Here is a 16,957-nt window from a genome sequence, read left to right on the forward strand (position 1 = left end):
TAACAACTCACCTCAGTAGTTTTTGATCATTTCCCATGCAACAAGACCTGGACAATGTTCAGGCTTGGGCTGATAAGTGGCAGGTAATATTCGCGCCACAGAAGTGCCAGACAATGACTATATCCAACAAGCGAGAGTCTAACCACCGCCTCTTGACATTCAACGTCATTACCATCGCCGAATCCCCCACCATCAATATCCTGAGGGGTCACCATTGACCAGAAACTTAACTGGACCAGCCACATAAATACTGGGTATTCTGCGGCGAGTGTCTCACCTCCGGACGCCCCAAAGCCTTTCCACCATCTACAAGGCACAAATAAGGAGTGTGATGGAATACTCTCCACTTGCCTGGATGAGTGCAGCTCCAACAACACTCAAGAAGCTCGACACCATCCAGGACAAAGCAGCCCGCTTGATTGGCACCCCATCCATCACCTTAAACATTCACTCCCTCCACCACCGGCGTACCGTGGCTGCAGTGTGTACCATCTACAAGATGCACTGCAACAACTCACCAAGGCTTCTTCAGCAGCACCTCCCAACCCCGCGACCTCTTCCACCTAGAAGCGCGTGGGAACACCACCACCTCCAAGTTCTCCTCCAAGTCACACACCATCCTGACTTAGAAGTATATCGCCGATCCTTCATCGTCGCTGGGTTAAAATCCTGGAACTCCCTACCTAATAGCACTGTGGGAGTACCTTCGCCACATGGACTGCAGAGGTTCAAGAAAGTAGTTCACCACCACCTTCTCAAGGGCAATTAGGGATGGGCAAGAAAATGCTGTCCTTGCCAGCGACGCCCACATCCCATAAACAAATTTTTAAAAAGTAATTCAGCATCAAAAATGCTCCCATGTATCTCATCACAGCCCCAACCTTGTTGGATTTTCCATTTCCCAGACCAGCTACACTGTTGCTCGACTGAGATTACTAATTTAGTGCCAAATTTGGGGCAGTTTTGTGCTATATTAAGAAAGAAATATATATAGCACATATATAGAGCATTGTGACTTTTGCACGGGATCTTCTGCATCATTCTGCGCATGGGTACCATCTCACCGGAACCGCGCATTCGCACCCAACTTTGTAGCTGCACATGCGCCTAGGCGCAGGGCTGTGGCCTCACCACACTTTCCTTGGCTCCCGGTCAGGGGATCGGAAGCGGAAGAGAAGAGGAGCTTAGGTGGGGGTGGGGGGAGAGAGGCACTCGGAGGAGAGGTCAGGAACTCGAGTGGAGGAAACGGTCAGGAACTTGGGGCGGGGGGTGTTAAGAGTACGGAGAGAATAGTGGGGATGGAGGAAGAACGTGATCCAGGTCTAAAGCGGGGAGGATGAGAGCGAGAACGTGATCCAGATAGGAAGACGGATCACATTCTCCCCCTCTATTAGACGTCGATCATATTCTTCCAACCAGATGAATTAGTGAATCCCTTCTCACTCACTGAGCATGTGAATGGCCTCTTCCCCAGTGTGAACTCACTGCTGTGCCAGGTTGACTACACACATGCACCCCACACACGTACCCACAGATGCAACCCACCACATGCACCTCACACACACCACACACACGAACACCACACACACGAACCCCGCCCCCCCACACACACACACCCCCCCCCCCACACACACACACAGCCCCTTAATCTGAATTAAAGAATTTTTATCACTTCCAGAAGGAAAAAAAAACTCCAAAGGTGTAACTAACCCACTAATTAGAGTATAAAGTCTGTTATTCTACCAGCCAAGGACAACTATAATTACAATTGCAGAACACTAGATAACAGAGGATCTTCACAAAGCTAACTACACTTCCACTTTCTATAGGCTGCATGACAAGGCTGGATCAAATTACACATTGCAGACTGCTTTAAAGCAGGCAGGATCAAATTACACATTCCAGATAAACTGTTGGGTGTATCGTGTCCTCCAAGGGGACCAATCAGAAATCTGGTCCAACCCTCTGGTGTTGCAAATAAATGCTGCCTACATATCATGCCTTTCACAACCTCGGAATGCCCCAAAGTGCTTTGCAGCCAATTAAGTATTTTTGAAGTGTAATCACTGTTGTAATGTAGGGAAATGCAGCAGCCAAGTTGTGCACAACAAGGTCCCACAAACATCAATGAGATCATGACCAGATCATCTGTTTTAGTAATATTGGTTGAGGGATAAATATTGGCCAGGACACCGGGGAGAACTCCTCTGCAATCGAAACGTGCAATGGGATCTTTTAACATTCACCTGAGAGGGCAGACATTAAACAGTTTAACATCTCATCCAAAAGACAACACCTCCAACAATGCAGCACTCCCTCAGTACTGATGTATCAACCTGGATTACATGCTCAAATCTCTGGAGTGGGGCTTGAATCCACAATCCTTCTGAGTTGGAGACAAGAGTGCTACCACTGAGCCAAGGCTGACACCCAGGAACTCACCCAAGACTACTCTATTTTCACATTGTGTCATTACAACCAGCAGAAGAAACTTAAGGCCATCACTGTGGGCATACCCAATATGCAGAACCGATAGGTCAGTATGTAGCTCATGTACCCAGCCTCCAACATGGCTTAATTTAGTTCACGTTAAAGCAGGTTGAGCGTGAAAGCAAGTCAAGACCCCCGAAATCTTGAAAGGAACATAGAAAGCCTCCTCACTTAGAAAGAGAGCAAATGAGAAATTTCATAAAATTAAGACTGTTGGGTACAATTTTTTGTATTGTCCAATTAACAGAAGCAAGCTATTATTGAAATCAGGCTTACTACATCAATTAAGACAATAAAGGATATGATAGTGTAGTGGTTATTTTACTGGACTAATAATCCAGAGAATGTGAATTCAAATCCCATCATGGCAGTTTTAGAATTTGAATTCAGTTTTTTAAAAATATGGAAATAACAAGCTGGCACTGGTAAATAATAGATACAGCACTGAAGGAGACCATTCGGTCCACCGGGCCTGAAGCTGTTGGATTGTCATAAAAACCCAACTAGTGCCTTTTAGGGAAGGAAACCTGCCCTTGCCCAGTCTTGCCTATCTATGACTCCAGTCCCACATCAATGTGGTTATCTATTAACTACCCTACAAAGCAACTAGGGATGAGCAATAAATGCTGGCCTTGACACCAACGCCCACATCCCAAGAATGAATCTATATATTTAAAGCGGTCGATCTGTCTGTCTGTCATTCCATCTGTCTGTCGGTCTGTCTGTCTGTCTTGTATAAACTCGAAAGTTATAGAGCGTACCTACACGTGTGTTACATCGAAAGAAAGCTTACGATTCCAGAACCGTCATAAGCGTATTTATGTTTCGGCCAGACAAAAATTGCGCCCGCGGTATCCAAAAAACGTTCAACATTCCGCTCATTAGCATCGAGTGATGTCGAGGTCGACCAATCGTACGGTCGAGTGACCCAACGGTCGACCAATCGCTGCGTGGCGGGGGCGGGTTCCTGGCTCTTGCGGGCAAGCCCTCCTAGAGTCGAGTGACGGGACGATTGACCAATCCTACGCTTCGGTGACCTGACGGTCGACCAATTGGTGCGTGTGTGGGCGGGCCTTATCGTTCTGAACCGAGGTGAGTCACCGCCATCTTGATTCCAAACTTTTCATTTCTTTTTCCCGCTTTCTGCGTCTTTAAAAAAAAAGGTGCTTTTAAAACACATATTGTTTTTTAAAAAAGTTAATTACTTTCTAAATCTTTTATCTAATCTCATTAATTTTCCTACCTTTCCCCGTTTTGGCAGGTAGGCCTCGAAGCCTGGGCATCTGTTGCCAGCCATGCTGGACCCTAGGCAATTGTTTTGTGGCAAGCTCCCCCCCACCCGATTCCGAACCAGCGATCTTGGTAAAGGCTGGCTGGCTGGGCTCACTGCAACCTCCTCGCGCTTCATTCAGGGTGGGGCTCGGGAGGGGAGGGGGAGCGGAGAGGATTACCCCGGCAACTGGGCTCGTCGGCCGCTCAGGTCCAGAGATCGGGAGACGGAGAGGGGAGGAGGGTTACCAAGGCAACCGGGCCCGGCCAGCCGTCTCAGGCCCAGAGATCGGCAGGCGGAGAGGGGAGGAGGGTTACCAAGGCAACCGGGCCCGGCCAGCCGCAATCGGCCATCTCAGGCCCGGTCTCGGGAGGGCGGGGCTCACCGGGGCGCTGCGCTCGGCATGTCAGTGCGTGGGGCGGCACGGAGCTCAGCAGAGCCATTGCCTGCAGTGGGGAGAGGGTCTGCTGGCTCCCCCCCCTCCTTCCCCCACCTCCTCCATCCCTCCTCCTCCCCACCCCACCCCTCCTCCCCCCCTCCCCTCCTCTCTTCCCCCCCACCCCCTCCCCCCCAACCCCCTCCTCTCTTCCCCCCCAGTCGCTCTCTCTCTTCCAACAACAACATGCCCTCGAAAAAGCCTCGGCACCGCCGGGCACTCCAGCTAGTAAAGAATAAACCGCCTGTCCATATTGTCAGTCATCTAGGTTGGGCAGATCACTGATAGGTGAGGGAGGGATAAAAGAGACAGATGCTTAGTCTCAGGAGTAATAAAGTGATCATTATAGCTCTCATCTTTTAGTTAAACATTTTTATTTTTATTTTTTCAAAACACTCAGCAGGTCAGGCACCATCTGTGGAGAGAGGAAGGTAAGGTTAACGTTTCTGACCTTTAGTCAGAACCAGGAGATGTTACAGATGAACATTTTATAAAGAGGAACAGAGCTTGGGAAAAGGGGGCAGGAAAGAGAATGTTGGGGGGGGGGGCAGTGGGTGCAGTCTAGGTGGAGGACAGGAGATGATTAAATGACAGAAGTGATAATGGTGTAAGACAAAAGGAGGCAATAATGAGAAATTAGAGAAATAAAAGATATATCCAAGACCCAGAGGCAGTGTGAATGGTCACAGCTGAATAGCAGAGGGGAAGAGAAGCATGGATAATCTGGCAAAGCGTAGAAGGCTTCAGTGGTGGGAGTATGATGGAAGAATTTCTCTAATCTCTCATCGTTGCTTCCTTTTGGCTTGCACCATTATCACTTCTGTCATTTAATCATCTCCCATCCTCCATCTAATCAGACCATTTTTCCTCTCTTCCCCACATCCTTTTCCTTGGCTCCTCCATATAAAATGTTCACCTGTAACATTTCCTGGTTCTGACAGAGGGTCATAGACTTGAAATGTTAACCCTACCTTCCTCTCTCTCTATAGTGCTGCCTGACCAACTGAGTGTTTCCTGCATTTTCTGTTTTTATTTCAGATCCCCAGCATCTGCAGTATTGTGCTTTTTAAAAATAAAGTATTTGTTTTTGTTTCTATAGCACACATTACATATGAAGAGACTTCTCACAAATGTAGTAAACAATGTGAAGGATATCAACGGACATAGGCAGACTGGTGAAATGTACAGGCACATGGCAGATGAAATTTAACACAGAAGTGTGAACTGATTGATTTTGGTAGGAAGATTGAGGAGAGGCAATATAAACAAAATGGTACCATTTTAAAAGGGGTCCAGGAACAGAGAGACCTGGAAGTGTATGTACACACATCTTTGAACTTGATAGGACAAGTTGAGCAGGCTGTTAAAAAGCATATGGGATCCTTGGCTTTAATAATAGAAGAATAGAGTACAAAAGCAAGGAAGTTGTGCTAAACCATTATAAAACACTGATTAGGCCTCAGCTAAAGTAGTGTGTTCAATTTTGGGCACCACATTTTAGGAAGGATGTCAAGGCCTTAAAGAGGGTGCAGGAGAGATTTACTAGAATGATACCAGGGAATGAGAGACTTCAGTTATGTGGAGAGACTGGAATTGTTCTCCTTAGAGCAGAGAAGGTTAAGAGAAGATTTGATAGAGGTGTTCAAAATCATGGACGGTTTTATAGAATAAATAAGGAACTGTTTCCCGTGGCAGAAGGGTCAGTAACCAGAGGGCACAGATTTAAGGTGATTGGCAAAGGAAACAGGAAGCATGAGGGAACATTTTTTTTTAAGTGAGTTGTTGTGATCTAGAATGCACTGCCTGAAAGGGTGGTGGAAGCAAACTCAATAGTAACATTCAAAGGAGAATTGGATATATACTTGAAGGGAAAAAATTTACAGGTCTATTGGGAAAGAACGGAGTGGGACTAATTGGATAGCTCCATCAAAGAGCCGCCATGGGCACAATTGGCCAAATGGCCTCCTTCTGTGCTGCATCATTCTAAGATCTCAGTGCTTCACAGGGTGGTATATAGCAAGAGGGAGGGAGGAGGCAGAAGCAGAGTCCAAGTGGAGGATCTTAAGGAGATTGCTGAAGGCCAAGGAAGAAATGGCAAAGTGTTGACACGGAATTCCAGAAGACGGGGCAAGCTGATTGAAGGTGTCAGCTCTAACTCCTTCAGTTCTGATGAGGGTCAGCGAGGGTGAACAGCCAGTTGTCGTGGTGCATATAGGTACCAACGATGTAGGTAGAAAACGGGAGGAGGTCCTGAAAGCTGAATATAGGGAGTTAGGAGGTAAATTAAAAATTTTAAAATAGGACCTCAAAGGTAGTAATCTCAGGATTGCTACCAGTGCCACATGCTAGTCAGAGTAGAAATAGAAAGATATTTCAGATGAATATGTGGCTAGAGGAATGGTGCAAGGAGGAGGGATTCAAATTCCTGGGACATTGGAACCGGTTCTGGGGGAGGTGGGACCAGTACAAACTGGACGGTTTGCACCTGTGCGGGACTGGGACCGATGTCCTAGTGCTGTTGGGGAGGGTTTAAACTAAAATGGCAGGGGGTTGGGAACCTGTGCAGGGAGACAGAGGAAAGGGAAGCAAGGATAGAAGCAACAGATACGAAAGAGAAAAGCAAAAGTGGCAGCCAGAGAAATCAAGGGTGTAAATCAAACATGGCCACAGTAATTAATAATTCTAAAAGGTCTAAGAGTGTTAAAAAAACAAGCTTGAAAAGCTTTGTGTCTTAATGCGAGAAGCATTCGTAATAAGGTGGATGAATTAGCTGCACAAATAAATGTAAACGGATATGATATAATTGGGATTACACAGACATGGCTCCAGGGTGACCACCAAGGCTGGGAATTCAACATCCAGGAGTATTCAATATTCAGGAAAGACAGGCAAAAAGGAAAAGGAGGTGGTGTAGCATTGCTGGTTAAAGAGATTAACACAATAGTAAGGAAGGATATTAGCTCTGATGATGTGGAATCTGTATGGGTAGAGCTGAGAAACACCATGGGGCAGAAAACGTTAGTGGGAGCTGTATACAGACCCCCAAACAGTAATGCTGAGGTTGAGGATGGCATTAAATGGGAAATGAGAGACACGTGCAGTTATCACAGGTGACTTTAATCTACAGATAGATTGGGCTAACCAAATTAGTAACAATACTGTGGAGGAGGAATTCCTAGAGTGTATACAGGATGGTTTCCTGGACCAATATGTCGAGGAACCAACTAGAGATCAGGCCATCTTAGACTGGGTATTATGTAATGAGAAAGCATTAATTAGCAATGTTGTTGTGCGAGGCCCCTTGGGGAGGAGCGATCATAATATGATGGAATTCTTCATTAAGATGGAGAGTGAAGTAGTTGACTCAGAGGCTAGGGTCCTGAATTTAAATAAAGGAAACTACCATGGTATGAGGCACGAGTTGGCTAGGATGGATTGGGGAATGTTACTTAAAGGGTTGACGGTGGATAGGCAATGGCAATTATTTAAAGATCGCATGGCTAAACTACAGAATTTGTTCATCCCTGTTTGGCATAAAAATAAAAAAAAGGTGACTCAACCGTGGCTAACAAGAGAAATTAGGGATAGCATAAGATCCAAGGAGAGGACGTATAAATTGGCCAGAAAAAGCAATAAACGTGAGGATTGGGAGCAGTTTAGGATTCAGCAAAGGAGGACAAAGGGATTAATTAAAAGGGGGAAAATAGAGTATGAGAGTAAGCTTGCAGGGAACATAAAAACTGACTGTAAAAGCTTCTATAGATATGTGAAGAGAAAAAGATTGGTGAAGTCACGCGTGGGTCCCTTGCAGTCAGAATCAGGAGAATTTATAATGGGGAACAAAGAAATGGCAGACCAATTAAATACAAACTTTGGTTCTGTCTTCACAAAGGAGGACACAAATAACCTCCCAGGGATGTCGGTGAATATAGGGTCTAATGAGAGGGAGGAACTGAATGAAATCAGTATTTGTAGGGAAATGGTGCTAGGGAAATTGATGGAATTGAAGGTCGATAAATCCCCAGGGCCTGATGATCTACATCCTAGGGTACTTAAGGAAGTGGCCAGAGAAATAGTAGATGCATTGCTGGTCATCTTCTAAAATTCTATAGACTCTGGAACAGATCCCATGGATTGGAGGGTAGCTAATGTAACCCCACTATTTAAAAAAGGTGGGAAGAGAGAAAACAGGGAATTATAGACCGGTAAGCCTGACATCGGTAGTGGGGAAGATGCTAGAGTCCATTATAAAAGATGCAATAGCGGAGCACTTGGAAAACAGTGACAGGATCGGACAAAGTCAACATGGATTTACAAAAGGTAAATCGTGCTTAACGAATCTACTGGAATTTTTTGAGGATGTAACTGGTAGAATAGATAAAGGAGAACCAGTGGATGTGGTGTATTTGGACTTTCAGAAGGCTTTCGATAAGGTCCTGCATAAGAGATTAGCGTGTAAAGTTAAAGCACATGGGATTGGGGGTAAGGTACTGACTTGGATAGAGAACTGGTTGGCAGACAGGAACAAAGAGTTGGAATAAACGGGTCTTTTTCCGAGTGGCAGGCAGTGACTAGTGGAGTACCGCAGGGATCGGTGTTGGACCCCAGCTATTCACAATATATATATAAATGATCTAGACGAGGGAACTAGATGTAATATCACTTTCTGGTCACCTGCCCTAATTTATCCTTACGTGGCTTGGTGTCAAATGTTTTGTCTTAAAATACTCCGGTGAAGCGCCTTGGGACGTTTTACTACATTAAAGGCGCTATATAAATACAAGTTGTTTTTTTATAATTGTGAGCTGGTGCCCAGTGAGGTACCAGAGACAACTTCATTAAAAGTTGGTGTTAAATAACTAGTAAACACTTCAGATTTCACTTTCTACCCGTCCCAAAGAAAAATATCTCTGCTGTCGTTCGGCTGAAAATCCTGGAAAGCAGTCAGTGTCAAGTAGACAGGAGCGTTAAGTGATTCTACAATTATAACTGATGCCCTTTGCTCTGGGAAGGAAGTGCCATAACCCAATGGCATCACAACCTAGATGTGCATCAGTTGATAGCCATACTACACCAGTATGAGAAAAAAAACAAAGTAGTCCAGAATGAAAGGCACACTCAATTCAGCTCTCAAAACTTTAATGCAGCAAAACTTTTGCCAAATACTATGATGCTTTTTAGAAAGTTACAGAAAGAGATTAGTTTTTTCAACTTTAGTTAACAAAAAGGCAAATATTGTGAAAAATATCCTTTTTATACACATAGTCCTTGCACTATAACCATGAGTTTTATTCTGTCCAACACAACTGTCGGAGTAATTTTCTTTGACAAACGTTTATCCTTGAAATCAAAATTCTATTTATTATTCTGAAAACAGAGAGAAGTACAGTAGGTTATTTTTTTTTTACTTTGGTATCTTCAGAAAAACAGAAGTATTGCACAGATAATGCTGTAAAACAATTCTGAATTACTAATAAGCTTCCATTTTAAGCCAGCACCAGTGGCAGCGCTTTTGTATTGAACAGGCAGAGTGTTTTGTGAATCATGCTGCTCGAGGTCTCTTAGAGCAGTGACTGCTTTGTAAAAATGCTGTAGCAACAGTACGCCTCCTGTCATTTTGGCAGTTTTCCAGTTTAAAAGTTGCTCGAAGCCAAACATTAGCCTACTGCTCTCATGTAGTGTTCCTGCCTGCTCTTGTTAGCTATCCAGCCTTATAGATTGCTCTGTAATCATATGACATGCCTCATTTCTAACTACTTTACAAACATGCTGCACTGGATACTAAATTAGCTATATTATAGGCTAAAACTGTACTGTACAAGACATTCTGGTGACGAATTATCCTGTCATAACATCATTGTGGGAGCACCTTCACCACACGGACTGCAGTGTTTCAAGAAGGTCCACCACCATCTTCTCAAGGGCAACTAGGGATAAGCAATAAATGCCGGCCCTGCCAGCAACGCCTGCATCCCGAGAAAATTACTGAAATGATTAATGGCCCACATTTCTTGTTAAATATTCCTTCAACATCTTCCACCCACCACTAAATAATATTACTCCTCCTGCCTCCTGCTTCAGATTAGTTTTCCTGCTAAACCCACAAGTCAAATGTATTAAACTGAAGACCAAAACATATATTTGCCCTTTGTTGTGTTATTACAATGTCATAATTCTGCAGACAGATTCTGAAGGACCAAGCCAAAAGTGCACATTCTTGGACTGGGTGCAATAACGAGGAACACTCCATTTTCTGTCACTATTTTGGAATCTCACACACCCCTACTTAAGTGAAGTTGCAACACAGTAAGTAGTGCATGTGATATTTTCCTCATAATTTGCTGAAAACCAATTCCTCTCCTGAGACACTGTTCTACAGGTGCTAGTCATGAATGAGCCTTGATAGCGAGCGTCAGCAGGCTATTCCACCACAGGGGCCAAATCCCATCCTTTCCTCACCTGATGTCCGCACTAATGCACTTCCAGCAGGGACAGTGGTCAGGAGTGGCAACCCTGGGCAATTTTCACTTCCCTGAACAATAGGCTCCCTGAGGCCTCTATAGCCAGTTCTACAGCCTCCACTGCAGCAATTTGCACAGACCAGGAATTAAAGGTGGGATCTCTCTGGGCTGTGTGGCTCAGCTACCAAATCATGAAACTATCAGGGAACCACTAAAAAGCATATCACATGAAGCGGTTATTCCTTAGGTCAAGGACCATCAGCTGTTGTTATGCCCTCAGATCTAATGCAGTTTGATCACACTGCTTTTCCTCCCAACACTTCTGGGAAATCTATTATAAAGGAACAGATTAGTCACTTGTTCCACTACACATTCTGTTTTAACAAGAACACAGCAATTAGGCTGCTATGCCAACCTCTCATATACAATTCTCCCATCCTCTCTTGACGAATTCCAGTAAGTGCCAGCACACCAATTAATCTGCATTGTACCAAATACAATCACTGGGGAGCAAGTTAAGAGCAGTAGTTGCATTCTGAAAGTTTAGAACAGGTTCATAAACTGAGCAGTGAACCCCCTCGACAGGGTAACCTGCTACCCAATGAGGTTTAGTAGAGGGACTTTGATACGAGTCGATAGGGAGGAACTGTTTCCACTGGCAGGAGAATCAGTCACCAGATGACACAAATTTAAGATAATCGGCAAAAGAACCAGGGGAGAGATTGGAGAATTTTCTTTATGCAGCAAGTTATGATCTGGAATGCACTGCCTGAAAGGATGGTGGAAGCAGATTCAATAGTAATTTTCAAAAGGGAATTGGATATATATTTGGAAAGGAAACATTTGCAGGGTTATGGAGGAAATAGCAGGGAGAGTGGGATGAATTAGATAGCTCTTTCAAAGAGCCAGCACTGGCACAATGGGCCAAATGGCCTCTTTTCAGTGCTGCAAGATTCTATGATTCTAATAGTTCAGACAAGAAGAATGGCACACTATCAGCTAACAGGAGAGCTAAATCTACAGGAACCCATACTGTAGTTGGACACTGCAATTTAAGTGTTTGCATAAAAACTGATCAACTTTTTAAAAATCTAAATGTCACAATGGGCATTATTTTTAACATTACATTAAAAAATGCACAAACTCATCCCTGTGCATGTTATTTTTTATTTTTTTTAAAAACAGCTCTTCAAAATCAGATTGTGTAGCAAGACTGCTCCCACCCTCAGTCTGTACAGTGATAATGCAGATCAAAATTTTAAAGGATGCTGTGAAGGTACATTATTGATGATGCAAAATATTTTATATTTAATAAATTTGAAGATTGCAGTTTTGATTAAAAAACCAAAATTACTATTTTAGTAAGCTACTGTCTGTTACTGAAGTGATCTCGTGGCTAACAAATGTCATCGCCCAGCTGCACCCAGATGATCCAATGCACCTGTGTGTAGACCCACTCAAATCTCCTCTATAGTCCTGCAGTGAAAGGATTGCACCTTACTAAAGGTTACAGCATAGTTGCTGGTCTCATGTTCTCATTATCAAGGAGCAGGCCAAAACCAACATAAACAGCAAACGTTAGTGCTGAATTCAGCAGTAACAACTCTGTTTATTCCTCCCGCTGTGTGCTGCTGTCACCGTGCACGGAGTGGAAATTTAAAATGAGATGGAAAGTAAATTATAAACTCATGACACAAGCCAACTAACCCAGGTCCTGCTAAAGCTGCTCTTTCAGATGAATGAGATTCTAAGAAGTAGGATGCAAGTCTTCTGCCACTGAGCAAAGTTGGCGTTTTAAATTTATTTAAAACAAACAATGTTTCGTTGTATATTTGTCGTGTGCTAACTACCTACCATTGGAAATGCAGGGCTGCTGGTGTAGCCATTTAACATTTTAGTACCAAAAAGATTAAACTATGCATGCCGAGTAATATTCTAGAATTGAAAAGCACAAGCATGCTTTCACATTAGCATGAGCAGAATCTCCAGACCTCTTACAGCATTCATTATTCAAACTGTAATGTCACAGATTTTTAACTGTAATCGAGTTTTAATATAATTTATCAAAATGATTACAAAACTTGTGTAATAAAGAGTACCACGAACTATAAGATAAGCAAATTACAGTTAAAAATCCACGTAAACACAAGTTTTAATTTGATCACAGATATACAATGAGTTTCTCAACATGATTGTCAAAGCAAAGAAAATGCTATTCAGCATTTAAACTATTTTCCATATTCTTCAACAAAAGTGGCTACTCCAAACAGTATACTGAACACATTATCATTAATTCAGGAGAAAAAAACCCAAATGGAAATCACAGTAATTTATGTTCTTTGGCCATACCAACTCACAAGCTAAGTCAATCAGAGGTGAGCAAATCTTTCAAAGTGTTGCATTCCAATAATTCTGCCAGGTCTACACAATCCTCAGTGTGTGTGCAGGGGCCTAGCATTTGAGTGCAGCATCAAAACTGCGACAAGTCCTCATATGAAGAAAGGGCCATTACACATGGTGCACTGGTTAGAGACAGATTAAACAGATTGCCTCAACAAATTGGGACCAAATTAGTTCCATTTATAACAGTCGATCTGCAAATGCCCACAAGGAAAGCCCAGATTGCCAAGAGCTGTACGTGCTACTGCACAGAATGCTGGCATGAGAGCACCCTCGAGTGACAGCTCTTCAACTGAGAAGGATGCAAGAAAGGGATTATTACACCTCTGCTTATTTGGAGTGCTTGACATTCACCTTTTGAAAACTGTGTCAGTGTCCAATACAGATGGAACATAATTTAGCATTTTACCAGGACAACTCCCCCAATCAGTTTGCTGCACAGTGGTTTGGTTAATCGTCAAGTCCCAAACTGCTGGTTAAACACACGAATATAAAAACATGATACAGGAAAACATTTCTATATATAAACTATCACTAATTAATTATATTGCATAGTTGATTACTTATATCGTGCAATTTTATAAGCTGTTTAAGCACCATATTGGATCATTTTCTTGTGTGGCTGCCAAGAACTGTTTGCTACAAACTCCTAAATAAGTATCATGGCATGTAACATTAGTTACTTGAGATGTGGTATCATCTTGCAAAGTGCTCACTCCTGTGATTTGAACGAAAAGCAGGATATTTTAATATTTAATCTTGAAAATGCTCTGTGAACTGTCAATGTAAAAATGTATGTGTTATGGTTTAAAAAGATAAAATGGGATCAGCTAACTTTTAATGAAACATTGTCTAAAATGTAAATCAATGAAAATGGGCTAATTCCATGCATTGTACATCAAGATTAAAATGCATGTTGGGCACAAATGCATCAAATGCCCTTGAAATGCAAGGCTGCTGGGTGAAAGGCCATCCTTTTGACTTTACCAAAGGAAATATCCAAATCAAACACTTAACAGTTTGATATCTTTCATTCAACCACTGACTATCTTGAGTTTTTAAATTATGAACAGCTATGGTACTCATTGTAGGTCAGCTTAAACCCTGGGTCATGTAAAAACAGAAAAAAATCTCAATGTCCAGTGTTACCAAGTACTTACAATGGGACAGAACAGAACTGCTATATCAGATTAAATGAAACAATTTCGAGTAATAATAGTGCAATGAAAATTCAAACTCAGTGGTTGATAAAACTGCTACAAAGCATGATTAACAGATTTAGCCATCGTGTGTGAATGAATGCTGTTGTACTACCTCTGAATTATGAACAAGAAACTTGAAAGAGCAGAAAATACATGCAGTTAGCAACAAATAGTTCTGTGAAGGAAAGGCAAAAAAAACCCAAATTCAATCACATTAGTGTGATTTGCATCACTTTGTAACAGGTACAAACTCGCCAAATCTCGAGACTGTACTTATTCCTGGCCTTTTGTTGCTTCCTCGAGATAGTATACATTTACCAAGTGGCGATTAAGGTGCTTGGTAAACTCTCCTTTCACACTGAATATACGGTCACAGAATATGCAAACAAAACTCTCTGGAGCATCAATCACACCTTCCTCTAGTGTCCTTTTGTTAATCTTGTCATCAGGAGTGGACTTTGCTCCATTCAGACCAGAGTCATCACTTCCTTCTGAATCTTCACTGATATCACTTCCTTCATGGCTGTGAATGCCTTCATCTTCATCTATTTCTATCATCTCATCCTTGTCCTGTTTTTTGTTCTGGTCCTGCTTGCTATTCCGGACCTTGTCACCATCATCTTGGAGCTTGTCCTGGTTAGTCTTGTCATCCTGGACCTCATTTGCACTACCCTGGAGTTTCTTCTGGTCATCCACGTCATCCAAAACCTTGTTCTCATCATCCTGCAACTTGTTCTGGCCATCCTGGACTTCCACCTGCTCACTCTCATCATCCTGGACCTCCACCTGCTCACTCTCATCATCCCGGACCTCCATCTGGTCACTCTCATCATCCCGGACCTCCATCTGGTCACTCTCATCATCCTGGACCTCCATCTGGTCACTCTTGCCATCCTGAACCTCCTCCTGGTCACCAATGCCATCCTGGTCTTTATTTGGATTGTTCGAGTTAGGAAGTTCAAAAGCAAGTTCAATATTTATCACCTGAACAGACCTTTCTTCTTCAACGTCAGAAATTAAGCTAGTTTCTTCATTCATCTCCTTTGACTCGGAATTATTTAGATAATTGCCGGTCTTGGGTGAGTCAGTTGCACGTTCGGTTTTCCCAAAACTACCAGTAGGAACCCCAGTTGGTTCTGTGCAAGCTATAGGAGTTTCCTCTACGCAAAGCAACTCTCCACTTTTGTTTATCAACTTTTCAGTCAACTTTTGTTCCTCTGATTCAGAGACAGTTAACTGGTCAGGTGACATTTGGGACACTTTCAAGGTACTTGGCACCATTTCGCAAGCAGTTTTTGCAGAATGCAAATAGAGAGGGTTTTCATTTTGTTCAACAACAGTACCAAGTGGAGTTTCATTCATCACAATATCCCAGAACGGTTCTGAATTCTGGGCCTCTTTCGTGTGCACACCATCAGCACTAGGATTACTGCATGAAGTGTTTCTGGAGCAATCTCTTTTCTTTTTAGGTAGAATCAGTTGTTGCTCAGGCTGATCAGATTTCTTACCCTTATCTGGACCATCACCAGCAGAATGTACACAGACTTTTTTATACTTTTTGTTTTTCTTCTTAGCTTGTTTGCATTTAAGATTTTTCTTGCGTGAGGACTTGTCCAATTTGATTCTGCTTCTCCGTGTTTCATGCTCGACCAACTCTTTAGCTTTCCATGTTTTCCTCCTTTTGGCCTCTGTATGAGTCTCACCCCCAGGCTCCTGCTGCAAAGACACCTCTGTCGAACATCTCTTTCTTTTGCTACCCTTGATTTTCCTTCCCTTCTCCGCATCAGTTTCCCTTTTTCTTGGTGGGAGCTTGTTGTTGAAAACTTTATGATTTCGGGTCTTCATCCTTTGACTCTTTGAGCTTATGGTGCCGAAACCTCGCTCCTTTGACACAGGTGTACTTTTCTCAGGCTTGGCAGTGATCTCGCCTGAATTCTCCGCTCTTTTCAGTTGCAGTTTCTCTGCCATTTTCTTGCCCATTTTGGCGATAGGAATGTCCAGTTCGAGTCGTTTGGTGCGCAACTTCACCTTTGACACATCCATGGTAATATCACTGCAATGCGGGTGCTTGGACTTTATGTGATACTGCAAGTTGCACTTCTTGGAAGCTGCATACTTACAGACAGGGCACAGAAACTGCCGTGGATTCACATGGAGCTCAACGTGTTTTTTGAAGTTGCTGCGGTCAGCCGTTCTGTATTCACAGTGAGGGCAGGTTAACGGTTTGGGTCCGTTGTGAACTTGTCTGGCGTGTCGTGTCACCTCGTGCTGGTTTGATGCTACATAGTTGCATTGATCACATTTAAATGGCTTCTCGCCTGTTGAAATACATGAATAGAAACCTTTAGTTACTGGACAGCGCATTATGACAAAATATCCACTGACCCTTCAGACAGTGTCACGTGATTGTCACTGAACTGGTCTGGGGGTACACTATACTTAACTGAATTAGAGTGCGTTGAAGCACTTGACTATCTTATTTCAGTTTACAATCCATACAGTTTGCAGAATGCATGTACATTCAACTACAGTTTAGAAACAAAGATTTAATATTTTCATCACAATGACGAGGTGCACATGAAATTTGAAATTCAGTTTCACAACGAACTTCTGGACTTCAGCGAACTGCCTGGAATGATATTGAGCAATTACATATATTTGTTTTGAGGTATCTATCATCTCACTGATCTTTACATTA

The 16,957-nt window shown here is 43.0% G+C and overlaps 1 protein-coding gene across 1 annotated transcript in view; it reads right to left on the reverse strand.

Annotated features, from left to right (window-relative positions):
- Nucleotides 1–9,318: 9,318 nt before the first annotated feature.
- Nucleotides 9,319–16,957, reverse strand: part of rest (RE1-silencing transcription factor) — a 50,218-nt gene continuing 42,579 nt past the window's right edge. Inside the window, exon 4 of the mRNA XM_085983062.1 lies at nt 9,319–16,577. Coding sequence (XP_085839188.1) covers nt 14,533–16,577 — 2,045 coding nt within the window. The 3' untranslated portion in view covers nt 9,319–14,532. The remainder of the gene's footprint in view (nt 16,578–16,957) is intronic.

This window comes from Somniosus microcephalus, chromosome 1, assembly GCF_052327205.1.
Source record: "Somniosus microcephalus isolate GS21.2 chromosome 1, FLI_Smic_1.0, whole genome shotgun sequence".
In the NCBI taxonomy this organism is placed as follows: Eukaryota; Metazoa; Chordata; class Chondrichthyes; order Squaliformes; family Somniosidae; genus Somniosus; species Somniosus microcephalus.